The 24917-nt window shown below is 36.7% G+C and overlaps 1 protein-coding gene across 1 annotated transcript in view; it reads left to right on the top strand.

Moving 5' to 3' along the window:
- Positions 1-24917, top strand: part of LOC138705738 (zinc finger protein 665-like) — a 634676-nt gene that overhangs the window by 163132 nt on the left and 446627 nt on the right. Inside the window, exon 12 of the mRNA XM_069834314.1 lies at positions 24104-24149. Within this exon, the coding sequence (XP_069690415.1) occupies positions 24104-24149 (46 nt within the window). The remainder of the gene's footprint in view (positions 1-24103; positions 24150-24917) is intronic.

The raw sequence follows: 24917 nt of genomic DNA, 5'->3' as shown, positions 1-24917 counted from the left end.
CTTAGGTTTTGCAGTTCTTAATATCCAATACACAGCTGTACTCGGAAAACTACAGACCAGAGAATCAGACCTAATTATTTTTATACGTTATCAAAAAATTACACAAATGTGAAAGAATCTGAGCCATCTGAACTCTATGTCAGCAATCCTGTGGGTTAAGGGCTTCGTGTAATAGTCTATTGTTTATTGTAATGCGTGTTTTGTTTTATTTTGAAATGCAATTAATTAGTTCTCAAAACTGACGAAAGATGGATTTTTGAATATAGGAAAATTGACATTTCACTGAAAACTACTATTTTTCTGAAAAACGTTGGGTTCGAAGCTTCAAACTGAGGGGTCATTTATTAAAATCCGTTCAGCCATTTTCCCGTAATTTCCATTACCAGTTCAAATTATATATATATATATATATATATATATATATATATATATATATATATATATATATATATATAGATTATAAGTATCCGAAAAGGCTACAGCAATCCACGGCCGATTTAGAGAGTAAGAGACACTGCAATATGAACGCATCCATGACAGTCCGACAAAGACCTTCTGTTGTTGTAGAGAGGGTTGGCAGCAGAATCTCACACCAGTACGAGAACTGTGGCTCGAAACTTGCATCTGAATCACATGATGGTCCGTCGAATTCTTAAACGGCATCCGTTTAAGCGACACACAGCTCAGGCTAGAACCTAGTGACTATGACCGCCATCACGAATTTTGCGAGTGGTTTGTGAAGCAGGTTGGATTCCAAATCATTACCACAATTACAATATACCATATTTTGGCATTAAAGTATTTAGTTTTTTGTCTTTTAGGTATGTATTGACGATCAAAACTCCTAAAGACAAATTTTATGGACAGATGAGTGCACGATGGGGAGTGAGAGCAATATCAACCGTCCAACGAACACCACTGCGCAGACGCCAATCCACACAGTAGGAAGTATTGTAGGTGCACATGCATCACTATTGCGAGAGCTGTTATAAACGACCAGATTATTGAGCCTATTTTATCTATGAAAACAGCAACGGCGCAGTATATTCGACCTTTCTGACCCAGCATTTGTGTGTGTTACTCGATGTTGTCTCTTAACATATGAGAAAAGGAAATTATAACAGGTGATACGCTACTGAGGGTAAATGACGGCAGTGAGCAGTATGGGAGGAAGAACAAGACGAAGACTATTGTTATCTGAAGAAGAAGAAGAAGAAGAAGAAGAAGAAGAAGGTGCCAATTCCAAATGAGGTGGTAGAACAGGTGGACAGTTTCAAATAACTTTGGGTGTACTATAAGTAGTAACATGAGTAGCTGCCAGGAAGTCAAGAAGAGGACAGCGATGGCGAAGGAAGCTTTCAATAGCAAAGAAGTAACTTATGTTCTGAGGACCTCTGGAAAAAGAAGCTAAGGAAGAGACTAGTGAAAAGGTTTGTGTGGAATATTGCATTGTATGGTGAGGAACATGGGTATTACGACGAAGTGAAGAGAAACGACTGGACGAATTTAAAATATGGATATGGAGAAGAGTGGAGCGTATGAAATGGACAGACAGAATAAGAAATGAAACTGTACTAGAAAGAGTGTGTGGAGATAAGTACAACATTCCCCCATAAGGATATACATAAATATACTTGGACTTCTCCAGATGGATTGACACACAACCAAATAGATCACATCTTGATAGATAAACGGAGACATACTAGTATAGTAGATATTCGAACTTTCAGGGGTGCAGACTGTAATTCTGACCATTATTTGGTGATTGGAGAATTAAGAGAAAGATTATCAGTAGCCAAGCGAGTAGAGCAACAAGTTAATATTACTAAATTCAATATTTTGAAATTAAAGGACGAGGAAGCTAAGCAAAATTATCAGGTCGAAATTTCGAATAGGTTTGCCACTTTAGAAAGTTCCGACGAAGTTGAGAAAGAATTAGATGTTAATAGCGTGTGGGAAAATATCAGAGATAGTATCAAAATTGCAGCTGAGCAGAGCATAGGTTATTATGAAACTAAGAAAAAGAAACCGTGGTTTGATGAAGATTGTTGCATGGTAGTAGAAAGAAGGAAACAGGCAAAATTGAAATTCTTACAGGATCCAGTTGAGGAGAAGAGAGATAATTATTTCAATGAAAGACGGGAAGCAAGTCGTACACTTAGGAATAAAAAGAGAGGTTACTTGAAGGAAAAACTGAATGAGGTAGAAACAAATAGTAAGAATGAAAACATTCGAGATTTATATAAGGGTATAAAGGAATTTAAGAACGGATATCAGCCAAGGGTAAACGTGATCAAGGATGAGAATGGTGACTTGCTTGCAGACTCTCCATCAATCCTAAACAGATGGAAAAACTATTTTGCGCAAGTACTAAATGTACATAGGCCAAATAGAAATGATCGGGACTAAATTGAAATACAAACTGCTGAGCCATTTATACCCGAACCCACGCTTTCAGAAGTCGAAATTGCGATAGAAAATCTGAAAAAGTACAAGTCTCCAGGTATCGATGAAATTCCAGGAGAATTAATACAAGAGGGCGGAAGTGCATTATATAGCGAAATTTATAAACTTGTACTTGCTATTTGGGAAAAGGAAATTGTACCAGAACAATGGAAGGAGTCCATAATTGTACCTATTTTTAAAAAGAGGGACAAAACCAACTATGTTAACTTTCGAGAAATATCACTTTTGTTGACGTCGTACAAAATTTTGTCCAATATTCTTTTGAGAAGATTAACTCCGTACGTAGATGAAATTATTGGGGATCATCAGTGCGGTTTTCGGCGTAATAGATCGACTATCGATCAGATTTTTTGTATTCGACAGATAATGGAGAAAAAATGGGAATATAAGGGTACAGTACATCAGTTATTTATAGATTTCAAAAAGGCATATGACTCGGTTAAGAGGGAAGTATTAGATGATATTCTTATTGAATTTGGTATTCCCAAGAAACTAGTTCGATTAATTAAAATGTGTCTCAGTGAAACATACAGCAGAGTCCGTATAGGTCAGTTTCTATCTGATGCTTTTCCAATTCACTGCGGGCTAAAGCAGGGAGATGCACTATCACCTTTACTTTTTAACTTCGCGCTAGAATATGCCATTAGGAAAGTTCAGGATAACAGGCAGGGTTTGGAATTGAACGGGTTACATCAGCTTCTTGTCTATGCGGATGACGTGAATATATTAGGAGAAAATACACAAACGATTAGGGAAAACACGAAAATTTTACTTGAAGCAAGTAGAGCGATCGGTTTGGAAGTAAATCCCGAAAAGACAAAGTATATGATTATGTCTCGTGACCAGAATATTGTACGAAATGGAAATATAAAAATTGGAGATTTATCCTTCGAAGAGATGGAAAAATTCAAATATCTTGGAGCAACAGTAACAAATATAAATGACACTCGGGAGGAAATTAAACGCAGAATAAATATGTGAAATGCGTGTTATTATTCTGTTGAGAAGCTCTTATCATCCAGTCTGCTGTCCAAAAATCTGAAAGTTAGAATTTATAAAACAGTTATATTACCGGTTGTTCTGTATGGTTGTGAAACTTGGACTCTCACTCAGAGAGAGGAACATAGGTTCAGGGTGTTTGAGAATAAGGTGCTTAGGAAAATATTTGGGGCTAAGCGGGATGAAGTTACAGGAGAATGGAGAAAGTTACACAACACAGAACTGCACGCATTGTATTCTTCACCTGACATGATTAGGAACATTAAATCCAGACGTTTGAGATGGGCAGGGCATGTAGCACGTATGGGCGAATCCAGAAATGCATATAGAGTGTTAGTTGGGTGACCGATGGGAAAAAGACCTTTAGGGAGGCCGAGACGTAGATGGGAGGATAATATTAAAATGGATTTGAGGGAGGTGGGGTATGATGATAGAGACTGGATTAATCTTGCACAGGATAGGGACCGCTGGCAGGTTTTTGTGAGGGCGGCAATGAACCTTCGGGTTCCTTAAAAGCCATTTGTAAGTAAGTAAGATAACATTAAGATAAAATTGATCGTATGCAGAGACTGAAGAAGGTGGAAAGGATGGAAGATTGGAGAATGCTGGATTTGTAGCAAAATACTTGCCTTGAGCAGGAAACTATTAATGAATGAATCTTTAATCTGTTAATCTGTAAACCAGGGGTTCCCAACCGGTGTGTCGCGTAGCTCCATGGAGTGTGTCGCGAAAGTTTGGAATTCAAAAATAAATTTTATGCCATCCAGAAAGTCTCTTAACAACGCATTTTTTATTTGCAACAAAGTCTTTAGTATGGTACATTTTATTTTGAGACAGACTTTACCAATGAAACGTGAACACCTGCAATAATTAATATTTGAGGAGAAAAATTTGCCCCGGCGCCGGGGATCGAACCCGGGTCCTTGGTTCTACGTAGCAAGCGCTCTGACCACTGAGCAGTGCATATGTCTGTACAGATTACTGTGCACTTAACTGCGGAATCCCGGCCAAACAAGTCACTCAGCTGAGTGCGCTCCTAGTATAATGGCAGTTGACATTGGATACACGTCATCATATATGCCTAACTTGGAATCTGGCCACAAAGGGAAACATTGAAGGAGGAGAATTCGATCCGGTGCTGTGGATTGAATTCGGCGTAGCTCAGTGGTCAGAGCGCTTGGTACGTAGAACCAAGGACCCGAGTTCGATCCCCGGCGCCGGGGCGAATTTTTCTCCTCAAATATTAATTGTCAATATTACAGATATTATTCTGTATGACAAATTAATAAATATATAATATCTGCAATAATGCTAGCAATTCGTTTATTGTTTCCACTTATTAACAAATGGGCCCTAGAGTTTAGAATCGTCAGAACATATTGTTCAGTTTCATTATGAGCGACTATTTTATGAAATGTGCTTAATTTAGATTTTATCATGGACAAATTTTTAATTCGAAATCAAGCTCTGGGTTAGAATTAGATAACAGTAATGCTGATTCGAACAATGTGCGCGAAAATTCCCTCCAGGGTTCACAAAAACGTACTGCGTTCTGTAAGCAATATGGCTTTGCGTGACGTGGAGATGAATGTAAGCAAAATACCGAGTGTATTATATGCGGAAATGTTTGTCAAATCAGTCTGGGGTGCCGAATAAACCAAAAATACATTTAGAACTGCCGTTTTCAACGTCATATTTGTGTGAATCAGTATTTTCTACCATGAAAATAGTGAACTCTAAACAATGTAAGATAGAGAAATTCTGTGCAACCTACCAAGCGCAGACTTCACATTAATTTACTGTAAATAGGGGAGTTCTCAAAAACGATCATAAAAATTTTTTATCGGACATCCACATTTGTTTTTTTTTTCTAATGCCAATCAAGTTGTTGCTTGTTTTTTTTTTTTTTTTTTTTTTTTTTTTTTTTTTTTTTTTTTAGATTGCGTGTTAACATCGACCTATCTACTACACTGGATGTCCAACAGTACATAGAAGTTATCAGTGCATTTTTTCTGTTGGAACGCGCTGGAACGGTGTTCCGACACTTTTCTTGTATTTTCTATCATGAAAGCGAAATATGTATGGATAACTATGGTTTTAATTTAATTTTTCATTTAATTCCGCTTACACCTTGAAAGTCTTAGTTGGACGAAAAGGAGGATAAAAACCACAAAATTCCCGTGCAGTGAACAGTAATTGTCTCCCCTACGCTATAAAATTCTACAGAGTTTCACCACCTTTTCCTGCAAAAGAAAATCACTGGTTGTTGTTATTAATAAAAACAAACACATGTGCCGCGATATCGTGGGCGTTCAGTAAAGTGTCTTCAGTCAAAAAAGTTTGGAAACCTATAAAGGATCCACGGAGAAATTTACCGTGATTTTGGAATCTAAGGGAAACATAATGTTGTAAATGTGAATTGGTCACATTTTGAAAATCGCAGTTTCACTCATGTTGCAATGTCATATTATAATATGTTACAAATTCCCTTTTAGGGTAATTCCGGGGGAGATAGCCATGCGGGTGAGACGACCAACCGCTCTTATTTTTATTCTAATCTTCTGTTTCCAATGAACATCGGTTTGCCGCCAGATGTTAATTAAACGAAGTGATTGTTGCACCTTCGAATTGTAAGGTTATTATTTCCGCGTTTTGTAGCCGTTCGTGAGTCTGTGAGCAAGCAATAATTTTTCACCTTCTGAAATAACAATAGAGAAATACTGCATTTTGTGAGGAAATTTGCTGGAAACATTATTAAAGAGGTATGGCATCTTTAAACATTCTATCTTAACTGTATTTCTTCTCTTCACTGTTGCCAGTTTTTATTACGCGGTATGGCCATCTCTCCCGTAAAAAAGGACAGATGGCCAGCATTTTTCCTGGATAGATGGCATACAATTGAGGAATATTATTATGTTAAAAGTATCGTTATTTCTAGATTCCGATAAAATATAAAGCAAAGCCCGGCAGCAACCGCGTCTTTGGATTGAAGATAACTTACACCGTGCTTTTGAAGTCATTAAATATGGCACTTCTGTACGTCAAGCCTTCATTACATTTCATATTCCAATAATAGCCCTGGAAAGTAGAGTTAAAACAGACAATTCTACAAAGAGGCAATGCCAATGGATGTAGGTTTGTTCGCCATATTAAATACGCAGGAACATAGATTTTCACTTACAGGGACCGATGTCTATAGTCTCGCTTACATTTTTGCTGAAGAACTTGTCAATATTCTCTGACTGGCTGACAAGCAAGCATTCTGATGGGAGCAGATGAAAAAGTTATATTTTTTCACCATGTTAATAACGTCAAAAGTAGTGCTTATACAAATTTTGGCCACTTGACCGCAATTACGAGGGTCGTAAAAAAAAGTTCGCCAGGGGTCGTTAACAGAAAGAAAACACAATTTAATTAAAAAAATTTATTGGCACAGACACAGCAATTGTTGAGCTATTTTTTTCAGCACATTCCACACCGGAATGAGACATCTGCCATATCATGGGATCGGTGGAGAGGTGCAGGCGGCTGTCCAACGCTGGTTTCGATCCCAGGAAGCTGACTTCTACGACACAATGGTACAAAAATTGATCCCATGGTATGACAAATGTCTCAATTCCAGTGGGAGATACGTTGACAATTAGCGCAACAATTGCTGTATCTGTTTCAATAAATATTTCCATGTAATTGTGTTTTTTTCTGTAAACGGCCCCAGGGAAAATCACTTTCTGGATGGCCTGGTAATTACGGTCGAGTGGCCAAAATTTGTATAAGCACTTCTTTTGACATTATTAATATGGCGGAAGAAAAAAAAACTTTCTTATCTGCTCCCATCACAATGTTTGCTTGTGAGACAACACTTCCTATCCCGGAAACCAACTGGAAAAGATGCTGTTACTTTGACCTTTCAGGATTTTGTTTCATTAACATGTTCATAAGGTCCCGCGTCGTGGCCTAAGACATCCTGCCTAGGACTCGCGTTACGGAATTCGCGCTGGTTCGAGTCCTCATGGGGGAAGAAATTATCTCATGAAATTTGAGCCAGTGTATGGGACCGGTGCCCACCCAGCATCGTGATGCACTTGGGTAACTACGATAGGTAGCGAAATCCGGTTAAGAAAGCCTGCTGTAACGGCTGGGGGGATCATCGGGCTAATCACACGATACCGCCATTTTGTTGGATGATCGTCCACCTCTGCTTCGACATGTGGACGTGAGGCCAGCAGCCGGCTGGTCGATCATGGTCCTTCATGGGCTGTCGTGCCTCATTATTATTATTGTTATTATTATTATTGTTATTATTATTATTATTATTATTATTATTATTATTATTATTATTATTATTATTATTATTATTATTATTATGTGTTCATAAGCGTTTCAATTTATTTCTGTGTTGTTTTAAGGAAAATTCACTAAAGGAGGAAAAAACAAAAAATAAAGTTGTTGAAAAATTTCAAACAATCATAATTATGCACTTAGACACTATATTTATGTGTCCAGTGCATATAACCTAATTGTTTTACAAAAAATTGTTATGAATTTACTTAAAAATAATGGTGGCTATCTATCCCTATATCCTATGGCCGTCTCACCCATATATGTTGGGTGAGATGGCCAGTGGCCTATTATATTTCAAACGTATTTTTTTATTACATCAGTGAATTCTATGCGCCCTGAGGCACTGTAGTGGAGAAATATAACCTAGAAGGAACTTATTTGATTTGTTTCTTATTTCTTTTCCAATCGGTTACCCTGTTCTAAGTGATTAAAAAAACTATGGCCATCTAACCCGGAATTACCCTAATTAGTTATTGTTGCGTTACCAGTTTACGAGTAGCTATTCGTCCCTCAAATCATTCCTGTTCAGAGTGGCTGTTAAATGTAAATTAGTTGAGGTTTCAGTAGAACTTAGGAAATCAGCAAATCGATCCTCATTTTCCCGTTTTTATGTACGTACATTGCTGCTACATTGCTACAACAATGTGGATCATTGTCTCTGCTGAAGAATGTTAAAAGTAAATCAAATTTTAACCACATTTCTGAGAAACTGACAGAAGGATCACAATTAAATCAGAAGTTATGTTTGAACCTTCATTATACTCCCAGTGATACTACACTTGAGTCTTGGGAGTCTGGTACTTCATTGTAAATATTAATTCCAGTAAATAGTATGAATAGAAGATAGGAATTTATCGTTGAAATTTCTCCTTGGTGCATTGTTTGCAAGAACACTTTTTCCTACTATATTACAAGTGCATTATACCAGCGCGCTTCATGCTGGATGCATAGAAGAATTGGAAAAAATATTTTTCCATTTGATTTATCAACTCTGCTGACTAAAATTAAATTTAGACGATGGAGGAAAAACTGATAAGAGCGTCTGAGGAAAATTTCACAGAGTTAGCTTGTAAGATATCTAAAAAGTCAGGGTTTAATTGCAAGGAAAAAATGAGGGAAACACAATTATAAAGTTTTCACAAGCAGGTATAGAGATGAGAGTGGTGCACGTATAGATTTGCCTTTTAACTTGGCTGTCCACGGCGTGCCTATCAGTTATGATCCAGACTTTGATGTAGTCCTCAGAGTTCCATAGGTGTAGTGAAGGTCCGACTATATTACAAACATCAAAGATCTGAGAAGACAAACGGAAAGAATCCCTCAAAATTTCTGCAATAATAAAAAAGTCTTAAAACCCTGAATAACCTGCAGTTTTGAAACTGCACTGTGTTCTATATCATTATAGGCGCCGACTATGGTCTGTCCAAAACAACTTCCGACCTGACAAATGGCCCCTTTAGCATGTTACCATGGCAACCATTCAAATCAACCAATCACGAGATGCGTAACCATGGTAACGGGACGGTGTTGCCGTGTCTATGTTTACAAATTGCACGTGAATACCACGGCCTAGTGGTGAATACAGTCGCCTGGAATGACTTTGAGTTGGCTGGTTAGCGCGTGCTTTGTGTGAATTAAAATATTATTTAGTTGTATTATTGTTTTAGTGTATCGATAATTATTGTGTTTAAATTATATTACACGTATTATCTTCGTTGTCATTGGTGGAGTGTGTGGCTAGTGTGCATTTTATAGTTTTTTGCGAGAGTTTCTAAACAGGTGATTTGTGCAATGTCGGAAGGAAGGAAAGGCAGGCGTAGAACAAAGAATATTGGACAAGGTGGCTCGTTAAAGAGTCAAGCGAGAGAGAGGATGTGTGATTGTGTGGTATGTAAGAGATTATTTTGAGAGGGAGAAAGATAAAGGCGGGCCTCTTTTATGTACCTTTGGCGCAAGTCGTAATGAGAACTGCTGCTTGTGTTAAAATTAATAAGAGCGTTGTTATCGATATTTGAAAAGAAAAAAGCAGTGCAGATTTTTAATCATAAATATTTTTATAGTTTACAATTTTTTCAACGTCTTTTTAACAATATTACATTGAAAAATACAGACACTCGTAAAAGCAGAGGCTTCGTATTAAATTTAAACCTGTTTTTACAGTTTACAGTCCTGTCGACGCTTTTCTAACTGTATTGCATTGAAGAATACTACTACTACTACTACTAATTATAATAAACTAATAAAAATAATAATATACACAAGTTTTAATGCCTAGTGAATCAACAAATTGGTTAGAAATGTATGTGTTCATGTCAGCTGTTCATTACTGCACTCTATCGGCAGCGCGCTCGCTTATACGAAAGATGGGCAACATGACAACACTGCTCCCCTCTCTCTGTAAACTGTCAAGTCGGAAGTAGTTTTGGTCAAGGTATACACGGGGTAAGAGGACGCGTGACCCAAGAAACTCACCGCTGAGTGAGTCAGCTGCCTCACGCATGATAAAATTATCATCCTTTCAAGTAGTAACCCTAGGGCCTGTTACAGTCTCCAACCATCTTTTGTGCGGTCTTCCAATGAGTCTTTTTCCCTCGTGGTGTATAGTGAAGCATCTGTCTGGGTCAGCCGTGGCGAAAATGTGACTCACGAGCACATTGTGGCTCGCAATGATAGCTGTGCAGTTCTCTTGCTTTCTACTTCCCACAACCCCCCTCTCACTCACTGGAGTCAAACTCCGTTCCATTTGTTTTTGTCTCTGACTTGGGAGTGGCGTATCGTCGCAATGTCTCTCTCGAATACATGTACATCTACAAAAACGAAATTTTCAAGTAGGATGGGAGGACGCATTTTTTTTTTTTTTTTTTTTTTTTTTTTTTTGCCAATATGGTGAGAATATTAAATGTATGATTTGGTCACGGTTGTAACATAAAACATTTTACTCATGAAACAATTAAATATTAAGTGTTGTTGTTATTATTATTATCATTATTATTATTATTATTATCTCTGTACGTCGATCCTTTTTCAGCAGATGTATAAATAATGTGGTTAGGTCTTCAATTTAAACTCACAGATTTACAATGGGATGTTAAATGAAAGCTAGATGAAAGGACTTGACAAATGTTGAACTTTTCAAATCTTTGCCAAAAAATAAATATTTGAAGCTTCGTTCTTTCGCTTCCTCTGTTGAAGCCCTGTTCGCTACAACTTATGTTTGTGAAAAATTGTTTTCAACAATGAAAATAGTAAAAACCAAAATTAGATCACAACTGACAGACAAATACTTTCGTGATCAACTACGACTGGCAGTAAGTGACATTATTCCTGATTTTGAAACTTTGTTGCACAGACATTCTGAAGACAGTTAATTTTAGGTTGTGATAATGTGTAATATATTTCATTGCTCATTTCTTTCTTCGTTACACGTACTAAACATTAGTTTGTAGCCTTGTACTGTATAAAACTGTATTTATGTACTTGACGTAAGGAAAATGAAAATGCGTTAATAAGTCAGACAGTTGCTTCACTTCCCCTTCGGGTGTCCACCTCCTTCCACAGGTGCTACGCACGTTGTAGGTTACACAGTGGCTCGGCGCACGATGCCATTTTCGCCACGGCTGGTCTAGGTAGTCCGGTGCGCTACATTTTTTGCAAATACTGAAGTCAGTTTTGTCCGCATTGTTATAGATATTGTACAGTAGGTGATATTTCTAACTCGTCTGCAATACCAGTGTTCGTCTTGTGATCTAGAAGACTACAGCCAGCAGTTCTTCGTAGAAATTTTATTTCTGCAGCTGTGAATCGTTGGTCATCTTATAGTCGAATAATCCAGGCTTCACTACCATAGCAGATAACCGGTTTTTACAATTTTTTTTACAATTAAGCCTTGTTTATCTTTGTACTTTTGTGACTGAAAAGACTGGGTTCATGATTCTCAAAGATTTATTATAATTTTTGGTTTTTATTAGAAATATCACACTCTTCAAGTATTTTAGGGTGTAACAAATATCTGAAGGAGTTGGTTGATCTGCCCCAGTATGAAATCGATGTAAATCTTACTTCTCACGGGTTGTTTACTCTCAAAAGCCTTTTTTTTCTTGTTGAAATTTCTAAATTGTAAGTTTTTGTTGTAATATATAGGTGATTAATAGAGTATTGCAATTCATCTTCGCTATTGCCAAAAAAGAACGTGATTAGCATATAACAGAGTATCTAGAGCAGGCCTGGCACTAGTAACTCATTTGACACGCTGCAGATTTCCCCTTAAGTCTCCACTCCACCTTCCCCGGCTGAGAAAAGTACACAGGAAAGTAAGCATTGCTCAATGAGGTATTGTAACTAACATCTGTCCATTCTTATTATTATTATCATTAATTTCTCTAAATAGATTTACAAAACTTCTAATGGCAATTACATTAATATTCTCATTATAGAAATAGAAATATATATATTCTCCCTGTAACATAGTCCTAGTAAGCTTATATTAAATCAATTTTAATCATTTTACTAGCTATCTCAAATATTAAATTAATTATAATTCATTGAATTAAATTAGCTCATAAATTAAGTTACTACTTTACCTTATAGATTTATCTAAATTTAAATAAATGTGTAGTGAAGAATATTGCTGGAGAACCTTTGAAGTGTAGTGTAAATATTTGTAATTTAAATTTATGTATTGTATTGATTAAGGCTGGTTGAGTGGAAGAGAAGGCCTTATGGCCTTAACTCTGCCAGCGAAAATAAAACATTATTATTATTATTATTATTATTATTATTATTATTATTATTATTATTATTATTATTATTGTATAAGGCTTTCACGAAATTTCGGCTTTCTCTGGTCGCCTGAAATCCTTCATGATTCACAGTGCCTGCTGCCTGTTTGTTTATAAGGCAGTGTAATTGAAAAGTACATGGACGGGGGTTTCTGAGTTACTTTTCACTTCTCCGTTGTGTCCAGGGCTGACACAGAGCGTTATTTCCTTGGAGTGTGATGGATCCATGTACTGTCAAACGCCAGCGTCGAATGATTCAACTGATGTATAATAGGGGTGACAGAGACCAACTTTGTCGGATACCGCGATAATTAAAACATTTTTGTTACGTAAATATGTAAAGCTACTCCATATGAAAATAACGCGGATTAATGACCATTTCACATTATAATCGGAGTCATGTTCACTCTGCCCGTGTTAGGCTTATGAGTGCACAGGACAGAGGAAACAAACCGTCTGTAGCTGCATAACAATCTAGAGACATTAAACGAGCCTTAATACGTATGAATTTATCTAAATTAATACTTGAATATAACATATTCATAACGTAAATAGAATAGCAAGATTATATACTTAATTTCAGAATTATTGAATTAATTTGAATATTCGTATGACGTAACTATGATTGAATAATTTCGAGGGAAAAATTGTTCCGGAGCCGGGTATCGAACCCGGGACCTTTGGTTTAACGTACCAACGCTCTACCACTGAGCTACTCGGGAACTCTAACCGACACCGATCCAATTTTTCCCTCTATATCCACAGACCTCAAAGTGGGCTGACAACCGTCAAGCAACCAACTTCGAGTGCACACTAACTCCGTGTGACTTAAATTGTGGCTTTCTGTTAACGAACAGTGACGTGTATTATGCAAATCAAGTTGATTTGAATAATTTCGAGGGAAAAATTGTTCCGGAGCCGGGTATCGAACCCGGGACCTTTGGTTTAACGTACCAACGCTCTACCACTGAGCTACTCGGGAACTCTAACCGACACCGATCCAATTTTTCCCTCTATATCCACAGACCTCAAAGTGGGCTGACAACCGTCAAGCAACCAACTTCGAGTGCACACTAACTCCGTGTGACTTAAATTGTGGCTTTCTGTTAACGAACAGTGACGTGTATTATGCAAATTAAGATTTCAGGTCCCAAAGGTCCCGGGTTCGATACCCGACTCCGGAACAATTTTTCCCTCGAAATTATTCAAATCAACTTTACAGGGAGTTATACCTGAAATCTTGATTTGCGTAACTATGATTGTTGCACTGCCATCGTGATCTAATACAGGCCGTAAGGCAGACCACGTGACTCGCTTAACAGCTGATCGCGAAGGGCGGTCTTTCAACCGTATGAATTAGTTGCAGTGCATGAATAATAACATATATTTCTCTGAAATGCAGTGTAATTGCTTCAGTAAAATTTTAAACAGTGACTGTGAGACACTTGAGGCACAATTTACTTGCAATTTAAGGTATAATATTATTTTGGTGTGAAAATTACGTTGTTGCAGGCAAAGTTCGTATGTGTGATACCTGCCTTTATTTCGATTAAATATTGCGCCCTTATGTGGTTAAGTGAAATTTTGGTCTTATAAACAGTAGGCTAAATATGTCTAATAATATATACGTGAAAGGAAACATTGACTGGCATGTAAAGTAAGTTGTGATTAGGCCTAAGTGCAGCGTTACCGATGTTACTCTTTTTTTTCCGGTTTAATTATCACCATGCCCCATAACGCGTAGTCATATTACATGGTTTATTGAAACTTGCTTATCAATTTTGTGTTCATAGGTTACTCTCGTCTAATCCATTATTGTTAGTTTACCGTATTTTTCTTATTAAATTTAAATTATTGCGCCCTTTTTATTTGTGAATAACCTACATTATACGAGTAAATAATACGAAGTTTGATAATATACACAATTTGAACTAAAAACGAGATACATAGGCCTATAGTATATTACGAAAAATTATAGCATATAGTTTTCATTACTGTTGCAGTATCTAGAATTGTAATTAGTTGAAATAAAGCACTTATGCTTCATTACGAAATTCTTGCACATTCATTTATGCACGTTTCAACAATTTTCAGTTGCATCGCACGCATATTTTAATGTGTTGAAGTTATAGGTTATGTTTATTCTATAGTACTTGCCTTATTTCCATATTCGCAATTATGCATTATAATTAAGCATAACGCTACGTATAACTTATAAATGAAATTTGTCTACACTTCAATTGTATTTATTCGTTTCAGACGGTACTCCAGTCTGAAGTCTGATTAGTTTAATATGTTACTAGGGCTAAACTAGCGCTGAGATAGTTCCCTTCGTATTCATACATCTTGCATATACAAATTAGTTCGGTTCGTTCAGGATTTTAATATGCCTTGCTTATAGGATCAAATACATCTCCACAAAAAATAAATTCAACTGTTTTCAGTTCAGAAATTACCGGAACTATACCTCAGCGCTACTAAGTAATATAACGTATGTACATTTCATATGAGGGACTGTGGTGAATTTTCTACTTATAAGTAAGGACTGTAACCGTGTTCTGAAGTTTATCCTAAAAATATATTCTTCTTTATTAAATCTCAAAACAATTTTCGTTCTCAACTTAAGCCTAAAATGTTGACGCAGATAGGTTATGTTAATATGGTAAATTTTCTTCACATAAAAATAACACAGTTTTATTTATTATTCCTGCCACATTATGCAACACATAAATGGAACTTGTGCACATATTACATTGAATAAAAATTTAATTGTATTATTTATTTGTTCCCTACTATACTGGGTTGTAATGAATTGTATTTATCTAACCTACCAGATTAACACACAACTATACATACACTAATTTCATAGGAGGGACTGTGGTAAATTTTGTACCTACAAGTAAGGAAGGTAGATGTGCTAAATTAAAATCACAATATAAATAATTCTTCTTTATTAAATCTCATAATATATTCCATTCCAAACTTAAAATGTTGATGCAACCAGGTTATGTTAACATGTAAAACTCCGTTCACATTAAAATACACAATTTTGTAATTATTTCTGCAACATATTATGCAATAAGAAGTGTGAAGGGGTCTTATACACACATTACACTAAATAAAATTGAGCGCCGACACGCTATAAAGTAATATATTTCACTCAGCTCCGTATACTCAAATAGAAAAGCCCGACTCATCGAGTGACGTCACACGACCTGCATTACGGCCTGGTCTAGATCACGATGGCAGTGATTGTTGGCCTCTCGCACTTTCCACTTAACTCGCCAGCTGCTGGGGGCGCTCGAGTTGGCTAGGGACTCTGCGGACAGCAATGTAGTTGTTGTGTACCGGTGTAGTAGTGCGTTGCGTGTTGAGTGTCGTTTGCCGATAACTTTCAGTGATGCATAATATTTTATAAAACTCCAAAAACGTGTTGTAGTCATGAAGCTCTGCTGCGAATTCAACAGGTATGTCCAGTGCTTTTTTATTTTTATTTCAATAGTTTATTTTACGACGCTTTATCAACATCATAGGTTATTTAGCGTCTGAATGAAATGAAGGTGATAATGCCGGTGAAATAAGTCCGGGGTCCAACGCCTAAAGTTACCTGGCATTTGCTCATATTGGGTTGAGGGAAAACCCCGGAAAAACCTCAACCAGGTAACTTGCCCCGACCGGGAATCGAACCCGGGCCACCTGGTGTCCAGTGCTTCAGTGACCACATGAGGAGCTCGGAATCAAAACGCGTTATGTCCACAAATCAAAACTTTTCAGGAGAGTCGAAAAACTAAAAGCTCCTAAACTTCTGAAAAATTTAAAGTTTTGAAAGCAATTATATAATTAGAATACTACGCAAAATTAGGTGGCACTATTGCGCAAAATCAAACAAAATTATCCAAGCGTAATATTTATATAAGAAGTTTTGAAAATCATGGACTTAATGCGTTTTGTTCCGAAATTACGGACTGAAATCGTTTTGTTGCAAACATATATTCAAAACACTCATTTAAGCTGATTTTTTTAATTGTGACCACATTCCTTTCCAAAGACTCTTATACAAATACAAAGTTAACTTTGAAGACAATTATTTTATTAAATTATTAAATTATGTTTACCTGTTTTAGCAAGCAACATAGAATGAAAATTTAATTTATTAAATTTAACTGTCATTGTTGAGTTCATTTCAGTCATATCATTGATTATCCAGGCTCTTCTTCCATACACTCACACTCCACTATTTCATCTTCCTCACACTGATCAGAAAGTCCTTCTTCATGGTCAATAACCTTGACATACAACTGCAGCTGATCTTTATTTTTCCAATTTTCACCAAATCTTTGTTGCAATAACTTTTTTATATCCAACAATTTTTCTGCTTTTATTTTATTCCTTAATGGTACTAAGGGTGGGTCAAACCTCTCAATATTTTCAATGGCATGACCTCTCTTAAGTATTGATACTGGACATTTACTACGGTCATCCATTGTGTAAATATACTCCAATTTTACATTGATGTAATGTTTGTTTGCTTTCATTATTTTCCTGAGCCTAACTCTCTTCATATCACTTATGCCAACTGGCTTTTTCAAGTAATCGCACAGATCTCTGAAATTGTGTATATGCCAATCCTCACCCAACACGTCAATGACACCGACTGTACCGTAAATATCATGATTTTCTTTTGGCGTCAGTATTTCTGCATGTTTCCTGAGGCTTTTCTCCAAAATACCAAACATTCGGTCTGCTGGCAAAAAGGAATGCCCTCGCACAGGAAAAGTCATACATATTTCCTTCAATGAATCTGGAGATTTATTCAACAACCACCAATACAAAGCATGGACAACATGTGCATTTCGATTTTGACCAGTGCAACCGTCGGAGAAGAGTCTCAGGAGGGAAATGTTTTTTTCTTTGAAATTATAATTTGTTAGGAAATGAGTCAGAGCAGAGCTAACTTCAATCGCCCCTCTTTTTGCCTGGTTTTCTGTCCAGTAGTAAAAGTTGGGAAATATGTTATCAATGTCAGTAATGCACAAAGCACAGTAAGAAAGCTGTTGTGCGTAGTATGCCTCCCCAGTTGCTAGCTTTGGTAATGGCTGCACTTGTTGGAGGTCAAAACATAAGGACATACTATTTTGAGGATCTTTCTTCATAATTTTGTGAAATGTTTTCGCTCTCAATTTATGAGCAATTAACTCAGCTTGTAGTTCCAACTTCTTTTCTGGAGTATCGGCACATTCAATTTGGAATTTCGTCCTGATGCAAAAGCTACAAACGTCCGTTGCAGGAACCGCAAACCCCAAGTTGAAATTTGTAGAAAAAATGTTATAAAAAACATTCTCTCACCTTTAAAGAATGTGGAACTTCAGCATTGTACATTTTATGCAATCTATATATGTTCAGTTCCGAAGCAAGGTAAAGGCTCTTACTTTTCCCCCTTGAATAATGGCTTTCTCTGGCTTTGAGTTTAGGAAGAAAATTGATTACAGACTGTTTTTTTTTCTGCATACAACTTGCTTTTGCGGTCACCCCCTCTCCTCTCAGTGATGGGTTTACACATTACTGACTTACCAATACTGTTAGCTCTGCTTTGCCCAATACTGAATAAAGTTCTAAAAAACTTACAGCATATTGGAAGTGTTTCATCATGAACTCTAACTTAATACCTGATGAACATCGAGTTTAATTTTTCACCATCCTTCCTTGGACGACGTCGTTTCAGAACGGACACAGACATCATGGATCCCAGAAGTCTATCTTGCTGCAATTTATCATGATGATTAAGGACTATTTTTCTTTGCTGAATTAGGTAGAACGCTGCGATGCTGCAGCATCTGTATCTTCCTTCCTTATGAAGCATGTCAGGATCCTTGTCGGTATATCAAAAAATTTCAAAATTATGATTATATTAGGTGATGGACTATGCAACAAACTTAAACAATATTGCATCAATTATTGCGTGATTCATTATCACAGTATCATAACGGGTGAATTAAGGAGTCAATTCTAACTCATAAACTCATATGTAAAACTGTATGTAGAAAAGTATAATAGACTCACCTGTTTTCTTGTTCCCTCTTTCGTTTCGATGTTCCACTCTTCCGACGTTTTCGAGCTCCTGTAGAGTGCTCCCCAACTGGCACACCTTCTTCCATGATTTTATAACATACGTAGTGGTTAAAATGTTGTAATGAATGCAGCTAATACTCTATTAGCCCTTTCGTGTAAATTCTTAAAAAATATTAAATCTTTCACTTATTTCCAGAAGCTGTATTAACTAACCCCTTGCCTACTGAAGTCTGGTCAGCAACGTGATGCGCTCCCAAAGCGTAGCCGTCTAGACATGACGTCTCGGAGACCCTGCGACTTTTATTTACAGTTTTAATTCAAGCTGTCATATTGAGTTTTTTGAAGCTGTCTATTTAGAGATTTGTTGTATGTTGTAAAACGACCTTTCTTGAAGAAGAGGAGTTATTTTGCTCTAAATATACGCGAAAGGTTTTCTAAAATTCGTAACTGTTTAAATAGAAGTGCATTGAAGTTGTCCTGCATCCCAAGTGGAATCGACAAAGTTTAAGAAAGGGAGTGAGAATCGAGGTCTTTTAAGAGTTATTGGCAGTAAAGTGACATGACAGAAAAGGTCTGTCTACGAAGCACAAGATTCACATGGTCAACATAAAGGAAAAAAGGGTAACAATGAAGGGGAAGAAACGGTGGTGAAACTGAAGGGCGTAATAGAGTACAGTAACGTTATGTTGTGGGTTCGCCGTCAGGTCAGCGTCAGAATGAAGTTTTATATCCCTTCCTCATTATGGCAAAATACGTAAAAAAGACTGCAGAAATGTTTCCTTCAATATAATATTTATGGTACCGGTCCTTTTCAGCTTGTCAATGTCTACGTAATTGCATGTAAGACCGTGAAGGGAAGCAAACCCAGGCAGGAAAGGATCTTCACAAATCGACTAGACCTGAAAGCAGACATTTTATTGAGGTTTAACCTTGCCTAGCTGCAATGTTAGTGGAAGGGATGCTGGTGTTACGACGACAATGTTACAAGCAAACTGTCGGGCTCATTTCCCCCCCCCCCTTCCGGTCATATACCTATCACCCATAGAAAAAGAAACCAGCGATAACCTGCAAAGTTTTTAAATCTCACAAGAAACAAGCGAAATAACGTGGGAGTGCAAACAATGTTTTGTACTGGAGTCTTTCGAAGCCTACCATACAGTTCAAAATATAACTAAATTATGAGTATAATATCACAGTTTGTAGTAAAAGACCCATGTTTATTGCAAACGACCTCCACCTGTTTTTAAATGCCACTTACCGCACACCACTAACTCACTGTCTGCGCGTGGGGATTTAAATAGAGATTCCAGGCAATAAACTCGTCCTTTTAAATCTTACTGCATGGACCTAAAGGTAGCAATAAAAAAAACTTTAGAGAAGAGTCAACAATGGACATTAGTTAAAGACAGGAGGCGAATTAATTACGTTCATTCTGGTGTACTGCTTTCGTTAGAAAGAATACGTTCTGAATCAGACCCTCGATTTCAGGCTGACTTTAAACAGGCTAAAAATGTCAATTGCAACAAATGTCAAGCGTAGCATGATGAAGCGCCTCTAAAAGAACGTAAATTCGAAAAAAACGCATTTTCGATAAAATTTGGACTTAACGCGTTTTGATTCCGAGCTCCTCACATGTAGCCTACTGTGTAACTCACCTTCTCCACTCTGCGCCGTCATAGAACTTTGTTCTTTGAGTATACTCCGTTCCATAATGTCTGACAATAGATGTAAAAGTTACCGGCAGAAGTGGAGAGAAGTATAACTGCTATTCAACCAATGGCATAGATCTCATTCCATTGGTTGTGTAATAATATACGTCTCTCCTGCTCTGTTGGCAATGTTTACTTCTCCTGTCAGGCATTATGGAACGAAGTATAGGCGCAATACATCATTCTGTCGTGTGATACAAAAGGCATAGACTCGATTCCCAACTTTAATTCGTTAGCAGCATCGCAAAATGAATGGTTGTGGTGCATGTGTGTGTTTATTTGTCAATTTATAGCTTTAGAATGGAACGCCTTTATTACCTCCTAGTGAACACTCTTATTTAAGTATGTCCATATGCTTTCAGTATGTTTTGTCACTATGCTAAGTTTTACTTATTGTTAGATTAACATAGTACAAAAAATCAAAGCAACTTTTTCAGTCTGAGAATATTGCAACAAATTATTATTAATGATCCATTCAATGTGATGTTAAGGCACGTAGGTTCCATAGCTTAGGCTAATTTTGATTAATATTCGCAGCGTCTGTCGACAGAAAACTTGCTGTAATTTATCGAAGGGTATAAACACACCATAAGCTTGGGTTTCCATTATCAGCTTAGTAGTTGTAGTTGTAGTTACTTGGGCAACTCTCCGAAGACAGGTCTGAACCTCATGAGTGACACCAATCAGGAATCACTCAAGAGGAAACTAAGCCACGAGATAATGGGGTAGGTATATAAACTATAGGAGGATCAGTAATGTAATTTTTTACATTTTCCTTTTAATACCAGCAATACTAATTTTGCCTCTGATTGAGGTTCTGGCTGATAGGCTATATACATCTATTAACAGGCAGTACATCTCACTTGACGATTTCTGTCAGAGAAATAAAAATTGTTTGTATGCATCTCAAGTCTGATTAGTGTACTTGTAGCTAATCGGTGATGTATGTAATGGAGAGGGAAGGGAACTGACCATCCTACCCCATTATCTCCTGGCCTAGTTGTCTCATAAGTGGTGTCTTGCTGGTATCACTTGAGGTTCAGAATTGTCTTCGGACAATTGACTAAACAATAACAATAATAATTTGAGGGCGAGTAGGTTTCCAGGTCAATTAATTTTGGCTAAACTAGCGCAGAGATGGTTCCAATCGTACTCCGTTAATAAACCTCTATTGTTGTACAGCTGCTTCTTCAGCCTTACCAACATAACTAAGCGTGACATTAGGAAAGTTTCACGCCAGTGTACACTGGATTTTTTTAAAGTTATGTTTTGTTAGGTTACAGCTTAGATTAGATTAGATTAAGTTTGGTTAGTTTAGGTTTTTCTGAATTATTGCGTATCACGTTAAGGTGCAATTGTATATACATTCTTGGCTTCTAGTCGAGTCATACCTATTATAATAAAAGTTCCGATGCCAATTTCACACTGAATGTGAGGATCGGAAGTTGCTGTGAAAGTAGAGGCTGGCGGAGAAGTTCAGGAAGTTGAAACGTGTTAAGTTAGGTTAGCTTAAGCTTTTCGCATGCTTTGAATTTACGAATGTGCGACAGGCCAGGTTAGTTTAGACTGAATGTCTTGCATGTCGCATGATGATCAGAACTTCATAACTCCTAGAAACAAAATTTTACAGGGAAGCAAGAAACTATCTAGATAACGAGGCTTTTACGCATTCTTAACGAAACACTGCGATGTTGCAATAAAATTAGTGTTCTTGATGATGAGGTATCTGATTTTCTATTGCTGTTTCATTTTGAGCCATAAATGGAATTAGGCTACATGATGTTGTTTCTTAACTTCCCAACCAAAAATGGACTTACGAGGTTTTGAATGGAAAATTGGTGGGAGCATTATTATACTGCTAATAATTCTGAACACAATTCTCTTGATTATTAACATTATGTTTATTGAAAAACATAATTATAATAATGTAATAAGTAAAAACAAATTCTAACATCTATATAGACAAAAAAATACATGAAATACGAAACAAAAATAAAACTGGAGATTAAAGCGGTAATAATTAATTGCACTCTGCCTAAACTATTTCCAACTAAAGATTGAAGTAGACGTAAACAAAACCGAAATGTATTACTCCGCAATCGCAAGCTAGCTACCAAAGCAGCCACCAGGGCACATTATTTTCAGTAAGTGAGTACGCAGGGCAGCCACTGTCTGATATATTGCAGACATTTCAACACATTCATTGAACTAACCCGTAAAATGCTCACGAAGGGTTAATATATATTATTTCTCTACTGGGAATAGTGGATTTTCTTTTTCTGTAGATTCGTGATTAAATGTTATTCTTTGAAGAGTGGAGAATTTCTTTAATTCTACAGAAATTTATTTGAGGTTGGCAACACTGAATCTCGCACTGTGTTATACCAGCTGTGTTGATGTGCTCTGTGAAGCTGCAAGTCACCTTGGGAGGGATTTAATGCCTATTACGCATGCGTGTTGCAATAATAAACGTTACAATGATTTAACACTCAATGTCTGAAACTACTAATATAAACATGTTGTTTAAATCGTAAGAAAGTGTTCTTTTAAGCATGTTTAATTCACTCGTATTCCATGTATATTATACATTTTATTATTTTAGAAGGAACTATTTTAACGTGAGGAAGAAGATGATAAGCATAAGTTTGGAGGCGTTATGCGTCCAATAGCCAATGAGGAACCATTATGCCACGTGCATTTATTTACATTTACTTCAATCTTTAGCTGGAAAGAGAGTAGTTATGAGGACCAGATAGTGGACTTTTCCCGTATCCTATTTTCACCCAGCTCCTTACACGCCATTCTCCAATGCAGAGTGTGTTAAGAAATATGGTCTTACAAATATGAACCCTTTTATCATTAATTAAAAAATGATAATGCAACGTGTGTGATCTATGGCGTATTTCTGTTGTATCTCTGGACATCCTCTGATTTTATTTGACGTAGAGTGGAAATATTTAAAATGTTGGCTTCACTTGTCGTTTTCCACTGTCTTTGTTGCATTTCCACTTACCAGGTTCATTTTTACTGTACCCCTACTCGCTCCTTGCTAATGCTCCTCTTCCACGTTGCTTTATCTATTTTCCACCAGCCACTGGGATGTCACCACTTCATATTTTTGCGTCTTACGGTGTTTGAAACTACGGTATAAGAGTATAACCAATTGGAGGTATAAAACAGTAATAACTACTTGACCTACCCATTTTTAATACCGTACATAATATGTATAATTTTGAAATACAAACCTCATCAGAATCATTTTCTGAGGAAATGCCATTGTCGTTTTCACCAGGTACGTATGCTTTATCTTTCACGCTATCGTCACTGTCAGACTCATGATTTCCAAGTCATGTTCAGTCAATTCTGCAATTCAATACAATTAAATATTAAAATAGATACAATGAGTGATTCGTGATGTTGAGCACGCTGTCTACGTGTGTGCAAGTTGGTGCAATTTCGGCGACATGGGGTAGCTGATAACAATAATTGCGTCATTACTCCAAAAATGCGTTATAGCTCGAATAACAAAGCATTAGAAACATAATAATAATAATAATAATAATAATGATAATAATAATAATATTAATAATGAAAATAATAATAATAATAATAATAATAATAATAATAATAATAATAATAATAATAATAATAATAATAATAATAATAATAATAATGGTGGTGGCAGTGGTAGTATATTGTCGTATAAGACTAATGTGAGATGTTTTGTTATGTTTTTTGCAGGTAAGCGTCCCCATCATGAGCCAGCTCTGTCGACGTCGACTGCAAGGTAAGTTTTTTTTAAGTATTGACTGGGTACGTTCCTGTGGGAAATCTGTTTAGAGATGAATGTCTTTCAACGAGTACAATAAACATAGTAATTAAAAAAAGTATTTCGAGATACTCTATCATCACGGGATATTTAATTCTTCCTTTTCGATGGAAGAAACTACGAACTGTATGAGAAAAGTGTTGACGTATCACTTGATTACCGTAGGCCTAACACGTAAAATTCAGAAAACGGCGTCTTAGAACTTACCATAGGCCTACTATTATTATATAGAACGACGTAGCTCGTAAATCGAGCCGCAATCTGTCTTTTGCAGTAGCCTACTTCAAAAAAATCCTTTTCTGGATTTTTGTAGTCAACAGTGTTCTTATTCTGGTATTAAAATTCGTATGAAATTTCCGCATTCAGTTGTGACTGAAACTACCATCTGAGAGATATTAAAATACCGCCGTAAAATCGTCTGGATAACCTTTTTATCTGGTTAGTTGGTCTGTAATCATTAAAGTGATTGCTATGATCACAATATATAGTGATAGTGAAATTTTTTGATCAGTGAAAAGTTTGTAGTGTCAGTGAAATGTGTTCTACTCGTATAGCGTCAGTGAAGTGTGCCATAGTGCCAGTGTAGTGAGTGAGGTGAAAGATATCAGTGCCAAAGAGAAGAATGGAGCGTGCGAAATGGACAGACAGAAGAAGAAGTGAGGCTGTGTTGGAAAGAGTAAGTGAAGAGAGAATAATGCTGAAACTTGTCAGGAAGAGAAATGAAAG

Source organism: Periplaneta americana, chromosome 9 (assembly GCF_040183065.1).
Source record: "Periplaneta americana isolate PAMFEO1 chromosome 9, P.americana_PAMFEO1_priV1, whole genome shotgun sequence".
Taxonomy (NCBI): domain Eukaryota; kingdom Metazoa; phylum Arthropoda; class Insecta; order Blattodea; family Blattidae; genus Periplaneta; species Periplaneta americana.
The sequence above is the reverse complement of the archived record's forward strand: the minus strand, read 5'-3'. Positions and strand labels throughout refer to the sequence as shown.